Source organism: Lithobates pipiens, unplaced genomic scaffold, assembly GCF_037356315.1.
Source record: "Lithobates pipiens isolate NorthernLeopardFrog02 unplaced genomic scaffold, aLitPip1_a1.2 Scaffold_1, whole genome shotgun sequence".
Lineage (NCBI taxonomy): Eukaryota > Metazoa > Chordata > Amphibia > Anura > Ranidae > Lithobates > Lithobates pipiens.
Window position 1 is genome coordinate 173990810 of NW_027507685.1, and position 7553 is coordinate 173998362.

General features: G+C 45.6%; 1 protein-coding gene across 1 annotated transcript; it reads right to left on the reverse strand.

Annotated features, from left to right (window-relative positions):
* Positions 1–5862: 5862 nt before the first annotated feature.
* Positions 5863–6839, reverse strand: LOC143988584 (olfactory receptor 8J2-like). Its single transcript, XM_077488264.1, has one exon. It carries the CDS (start codon positions 6779–6781, stop codon positions 5864–5866), a length of 918 nt encoding a protein of 305 aa, XP_077344390.1. The 5' UTR covers positions 6782–6839; the 3' UTR covers position 5863.
* Between the last annotated feature and the right edge of the window lie 714 nt (positions 6840–7553).

Here is a 7553-nt window from a genome sequence, read left to right on the forward strand (position 1 = left end):
TGCGGGCATTTTCATGGTATAACCCCCAAAATCCTTGGCCGCATATCTGCGTACGCTTGTGGGAAGGGGTTAATATACATTTTTATATTTTCTTTCACAAAATGGCACATTGCACTTTAATACTGGTATAATGGCTATTCTTATCGCTCATAATTTATACATTTTTCATATACACTAGAATTTTGCACTATAATATTGGACCAAGGTCCTCACTTAAGTGCCCCCTCACACCAAATATATTGTCACCTAAAGCAATACACCCTACTTTAGCTAGGGGAGCAGCAGTTGTTTTAGCTTTTGTAATTTATTAATTGGTGCAAGGTACCAATACATTTTTTTATGTCCTTTACATACCCAATTTTCTTGATCATACATCACGGTACACAGGAGCTTCATTACATAGTGGGTTATATAGGCACCTCTGGTGATTGGACCCTGGTTAACCCCCAATTAAGGAGAATTCCTCCCCTATATAACCCCTCCCATATGGGAGGCACCTCAGTTTTTTCGGCAGTGTCTAAGGTGGTTGGTCACGTAAAACATGTGCTATGAAGAAAGCTCTGTGCAGGTCCCTGCGGGGGTCTAAGGGCTATGATAAACGGATCCATATCTCGGGCCGATATTTGACTCCCAAGATGATATGGTACCCGGGCCTAGTCATCCGAAGAAACAAGGTTTTGCCTTAAGTCCTCTCCTGTTGGAAGACTGGGCTCTGGGAAAACCAGACTTGGTGTACTATTTACGTAGTGGCACGAAAGTTTCTGGCAGAGTCTTTTACAAGGTCCAGGTAAGAGGTTCCTCTGAGAAGGAACCCAAAAAATCCTGAAGGTTGGCACAACTCTGCCCGCCGTGATGGGTGAAGGCTGGAATCTGTCTGTTTTCAGCAATTCCTGCGGCGGGGACAGGTAAGTGTAGTTAATCCTATATAAATCATATATTATGGATTTCTTCATGTGAGTAGTTGTATGTCTTACCTGGTTTCCACCACTAGAGGGAGTAAGAGCAGCCTGATGCACTTTTGTACTAGTACCTCTGATTTGTAGCTTAGGACTATGTCTCCTCGTAAGAGGGTCTCAGGGGGAGGTAACAAGGGCACTGGTAAATCACCGCCTAGGTCTAGGGGTTCTAAAAATGCCTGTAGATTACCATCCCCTGTCAGGTGCCCCTGTCAGGTTTTGCAGCCTCTCCTAATGTTTCAGCCCCAGTGTATGTCACTGAAGACTCCCTTAAGGCTACATTGGAGGGTTTTGAAGAGAGAATCATGATTTTTATTTCAGCTTCCCTAAAAGATAGCAGAAAAAGGGGTAGATCCCCTCCCTCTGCTGAAATTCCTCTTTCAGATGACACCTCTGACAATGAGGATAGATCCCTATGATGGGATAGGGATCAAGAGCAGTCGGATGAGTCAAAGGAAGAGGAGAGAGTCCCCTCCTCCCAGGCACTCAGAAAACAGGTTCAATATTATACTGAGTTGGTGCTTACCACTTTCAGAATGCCCACTGCTGAGGCCGCTATATCCTCTGTTTCTTTCCTGGGGGTCAGGAGAATCCCACAGACTGCCTTTTCCTTTACAATTCATCCCTGATAGGATAAATTGTTGTATGAGAATTGGGGACATCCCGATAAATTGTTTGCTCCTCCTAAAGGGTTTTCTATGCTTTATCCTCCGGAGGAAAGTTTCACCAAGAAGTGGGGGGTCCCATCTGTCGATGCGGCTGTTTCTTGTGTGAATAGAAACCTGACCTGTCCTTCGGATAATGCTCAGGTATTTAAGGATCCAACTGATAAAAAGCTGGAAATGTTATTGAAAGCCTCCTTTTCCATGGCTGGCGCTGTAGTGCAACCTACAGTCGCAACTGTGGGGTTGTGTCAGTTCCTCAAGGAACAAGTTAAGCAGATGCTTGGTCTCCTTCCCAGTGAGGAAGTGGAGAATTATGCAGAAATTCCTCCCTGTGTTTTATGATTGATGCGATTTTGGATTCTGTCCAACAAGCATCTCGTTTGTCTCTCCTGTTGGTACACATGCGAAGGGCCCTATGGCTAAAAAATTGGGCAGCTGAGCTATCATGTAAGAAGTATTTGATTGGGTTCCCGTTTACCGTTTAAGGGGGAATGCTTATTTGGAGAGGAATTAGATAATTTCATCCAAAAGATTACAGGGGGTAAATCTACTCTCCTTCCAATCAAAAAGAGCAAACGTCCATCATTTAGGCGTTCTCTTTGTCCTGGAGCATCCAGCTCTAAGCAGTGGCGACGGCCTTCCCAACCTCCCTCTAGAGGAAAGGCCTAAGGTCATGCCCAGGGGCAGAAAAAGACTTGGGGGCGAAAGCCTGCCAAGCAGAGCCCAAAAGCTTCCTAGTGAAGGGGCGCCCCCACTCGGCCGAGTGGGGGGAAGGCTCCTGCAGTTTGCAGAAGCCTGGCGGGAAGAGATTCAGGACAAGTGGGTAACCTCCTCGATATCTCTGGGCTACAAGCTAGAGTTTCAGGAGATTCCACCTTCTCGCTTCCTAAGGTCAAGGATCCAGTAAAACAAAAACCGCTATTTCTGGCCTTAGACCAATTTACTATCCCAGGGGGTGATAGTGGAAGTGGACCCAAAGGAACAGGGTTCAGGCTTTTACTCAAATCTCTTCACCGTTCCAAAGCCAAATGGAGGTGTCAGACCTATCCTGGATCTGAAGGATCTGAACCAGTTTTTGCACATCCGGTCTTTCCGAATGCAGTCAATACGCTCTGTGGTCTCTTCCCTGCAAGGGGGAGAGTATATGGAATCGATAGATATCAAGGATGCATATCTTCATGTGCCAATTTTTTCCGCACACCAAAAGTATCTAAGGTTCGCGGTAGACCAGCACCATTTTCAATTTGTGGCCTTGCCGTTCGGTCTCGCTACGGCTCCTCGAGTCTTCACAAAGATTCTAGACCCTCTCTTGGCAAACCTAAGAGCTCAGGGTATAACCGTCATGGCTTATCTAGACGATTTACTTCTCATAGAGCAAACAGTAGCGCTCTTGAATCACAGTGTTACCAAAACGTTAGAACACCTGAAACGCCTAGGTTGGATTATAAACCTAGAAAAGTCGTCCCTACAGCCTGCTACCAGGTTGGAGTATCTGGGCATGGTCATCGACACCGCTCAGGGCGGGGTGTTTCTACCAAGACCAAAGTCCATGGCTATAGGGGATCTGGTGCGCCTAATTCTGGGCAGAAGAACTTCCCCCATTCGGTTGTGTATGAGACTGTTAGGGAAAATGGTCACCTCCTTCGAGGCCGTTCCATTCGCCCAATTTCACTCAAGACCTTTGCAAAGATGCATCCTTGTGGCTTGGAACAGGAAGCCCCAGGCCTCGGACCTTCCTATGTGTCTATCCCCAGGGACACGCAAGAGTCTCGTTTGGTGGTTACAGACCAAGAATCTGCTGAAAGGCAAAACTTTTCTTCCTCTTCCATGGAAGATTATAACTACAGATGCCAGCCTGACCGGCTGGGGAGCAGTGTTGGAGGAGACATGTTCGCAGGGGAAATGGTCTGCGACCGAGAAGCTATTGCCCATAAATATTTTGGAAATTTGGGCAGTTTTATATGGCTCTCATAAACTGGTCTTAATGACTATGGGGTCTCCCTGTTCGAGTTCAGTCCGACAATGCCACAGCTGTGGCCTATATCAATCACCAGGTTGGCACCAGGAGTCTGGTTTCACAAAGAGAGGTGAATCGCATACCTGCTTGGGCAGAAAGGCATGTTCCATGCCTTTCTGCAGTCTTCATTCCAGGAGTGGAAAATTGGCAAGCGGACTTTCTAAGACGCCAACTGTTATGCCCAGGAGAATGGGCTCTACACCCAGACATATTATGGAACATATGTCACAAGTGGGGCACTCCGGACGTAGATCTGTTTGCGTTCAGATTCAACAGGAAACTGGACAAATTTGTGTCAAGGACAAGAGATGTACTTGCTCAGGGGTCGGATGCTCTGACAGTTCCCTGGGATCGGTACAATATAATTTATGCCTTCCCACCTTTCCCGCTTCTGTCACGGTTCCTGGGAAGAGTCAAAAGGGAAACAAAGTCGGTTCTTTTGGTAGCCCCAGCTTGGCCCAGGCGACCTTGGTACGCAGAGATCATGAAGTTGGCAGTAGGCAGGCCATGGATCCTCCCTCTCCAGCCAGATCTACTCTCGTAGGCTCCAATTTACCATCCTGCTTTACACAGTCTGAGTTTAACGGTTTGGCTGCTGAGACCCACATTCTGAGAGATCGTGGACTTTCGGAGCCAGTCCTTTCTATTCTGGTCAATGCCAGAAAGCCGGCCTCCAGGCTTATTTACTACAAGATCTGGAAGGCATATGTTTCCTGGTGTGAACCCAGGGGATTGCATCCTAGAAAGTATGTCATTAGCAGGATCTTGGCTTTCCTCCAGTCAGGCCTTAAAATGAATTTGGCCGTAAGCACTATCAAGGTGCAGATTTCGGCCTTGTCAGTGTTTTTCCAGAAGCCACTTGCATCACATTCCCTTGTGCGGGCTTTTATCCAGGGGGCTATGCGGTTAAGGCCGCCAGTCAAACCTCCGGTATGCACATGGGATCTGAATTTGGTTCTCTCGGCATTGCAGGGGCAACCATTTGAACCTTTGCATCAGGCTTCATTACTACTCTTGACTAAAAAATTGGTTTTCTTGGTAGCCATATTTTTGGCTAGAAGAGTGTAAGAACTAGCAGCTCTCTCCAGCAAGGAACCTCATCTAATTATTCATAAGGACCGGGTAGTAATGCATCCTAATAGGTCCTTTCTGCCTAAGGTGGTTTCAGGATTCCATTTGAATCAAGATGTAATCAAACCATCCTTTTTTCCGGATCCACAGTCTGCAGAAGAAGAGTCTTTGCACACTTTAGATGTGGTAAGGGCAATCGGTATCTATCTCCAGGCAACTGCTCAGATAAGAAAAACTGATTGCTTATTTATTTTTCCGGAAGGCCCTAGGAAGGGCCAGGCGGCATCAAGATCCACTCTCTCAAGGTGGATTAGACAGGTTATTTTTCAGGCCTATAGTGTAAAGGGGAAGAGTCCTCCTTTTCAAGTGAAACGCACTCAACTAGGGCTGTAAGTGCTTCTTGGGCAGTGCATCACCAGGCCTCCCTGGCTCAGATCTGTAAGGCTGCAACTTGGTCATCAGTCCACACATTCACCAGATTTTATCAGGTGGATGTCAGAGGGCAAGAGGATATCACCTTTGGGCGCAATGTACTGCAGGATGCAGTTTAGATCCTCTGGTCCATGGCGGTCTATAATTCTGATCTGTGTCTCCCTCCCCTCAAACTGAGCATTGCTTTGGGACATCCCACTATGTAATGAAGCTCCTGTGTCCCATGATGTATGATCAAGAAAATAGGATTTTTATATACAGCATACCTGTAAAATCCTTTTCTTGAGAGTACATCATGGGACACAGAGCTCCCGCCCTTCTTGGGTTTGATGTGGTTTCTTATTGCTTTGCTACAAAACTGAGGTGCCTCCCATATGGGAGGGGTTATATAGGGGAGGAATTCTCCTTAATTGGGGTTTAACCAGTGTCCAATCACCAGAGGTGCCTATATAACCCACTATGTAATGAAGCTCCTGTGTCCCATGATGTACTCTCAAGAAAAGGATTTTACAGGTAAGCTGTATATAAAAATCCTATTATTAATGTGTTATGCCTTGATAGCTGCTATTTCACTATAATAAGGCTTGACACATTCATGGATTCTGAGATAAATCTATGGTAATTATGTGAAAAAATTTAAGTAATTTATTCTAAACAACAAAACAAGAAGCATCAATTTTTTTTTTTGCAAATTAAAAAATAATTGTTGCAAATGCTAACATTTATCTCAGGCTCTTCTTTAAAGCTGACTTCACATCTTTATTGTTTAGGCTGTAAATCAAAGGGTTTAGTATAGGAAGAGCAGCTGTATTAAACAATGAGAAAAGTTTATTGGAGTCCTCATTGTCCATCGATGTTGGTTTTAGATACTGGCAGACCAAGGTAGAATAAAGAAGAATGACTACAGAGAGGTGCGAGGAACAGGTGTAGAAGGATTTACGTCTACCTGTGCTGGAACGGATCCTCAGTATGGTTGTTATAATAGGTATGTATGGATAAAAAGTAAAAAAGAATGGAAAGGTTGCATAAAACACTGCATTTATAAAAATGAAAAGTTCTATAAACGAAACATCACATAAAAGTTTAGTCAAAGGCATCATGTCACAGAAGAAGTGATTGATCTCATTAGATTTGTAACAGGAAGAAACTGAGAGTACAACAGAAATAGGAAGAACCTGTACTAGGCCTACTGACCAACATATGGCAGCCAACAGTAAACAGATTTTAGGATTCATGTTCATGTTGTAGCGTAAAGGATTACAAATGGCAACATAACGATCATAACTCATGGCTGACAATAAAAGTAATTCATTGCTTGTTAGTCCTGAGAATATATACATTTGTGCCATACAACAAAAGAAGGAAATTCTTTTATCTCCTAATAGGAAGCTAATAAGCACCCTATGAAGAGTGGTTGTGGAGCACGATATGTCAAATATAGACAGGTTGGCCAGGAAGAAGTACATAGGAGTGTGGAGATGATGGTGCAGGCAGATCAGAAGAACAATGATCATGTTGCCACCAAGAGTAAGTAGATAAATAACCAGAACCAAAAGAAACAATGGAACCTGCAGTTCAGTGTCATCTGAAATTCCTCTTAGAATAAAGTAGCTGAACATTGTTTGATTTAGAGAATTCATAGAAGTAACGGATAAGTTGCAATTCTGAAATTGAATGAACAAGGCAGTATTATGACACTTGATTATATAACCATATTTGAAATTAAAGCTTGATGTATATCTTATGCCGCATACACACGATCAAACAATCCAGTGGAAAAGTCCGCCCGTGTGTGGGCTCCGGCAGACTTTTTTTACCCAAAAGTCCGGCGGACTAAGAAAGTAGTTTTGCACCTAAATATGCCCGCCGGACTCGCATTTCGGCAGACAATACGGCCGTGTGTGTGCTAGTCCGCAGGTACTTTTGAAATGAACGGACTTTTCCCACCCAGAGAAAAGTCCGCTCATTTTCAGCGTGGCTCCAGGTAGCCGGGACCAGCAAAGGAGGCGTCACTGGCCCCGTCACCTGGTATGGAGTTAAAGGGGAGGCCCTATGCCGAAAAAACGGCGTGGGGGTCCCCCTCTAGGTCCATATCAGACCCTTAGCCGAGCACGCTACCCGGCCGGTCAGGAAAGGGGGTGGGCACGAGCGAGCGCCCCCGCCTCCTGAGCCATACCAGGGCACGTGCCCTCAACATGGGGGGGTGCTTTGGGGAAGGGGGGCTGCGTGCCCCCCTACCCCAAAACACCTTGTCCCCATATTGATGAGGACAAGGGCCTCTTCCGACAACCCTGGCTGTTGGTTGTCGGGGTCTGTGGGAGGGGGACTTATCGGAATCCGGGGGCCCCCTTATTATACCAGCCCTCACCCTATGTGAATGAGTATGGAGTACAATGTACCCCTACCCATTCC

What these genes read in the sequence shown, in the direction of transcription:
- LOC143988584 (XM_077488264.1), bottom strand. Translation starts at nt 6,781, where the DNA reads ATGAATTCTCTAAATCAAACAATGTTCAGCTACTTTATTCTAAGAGGA.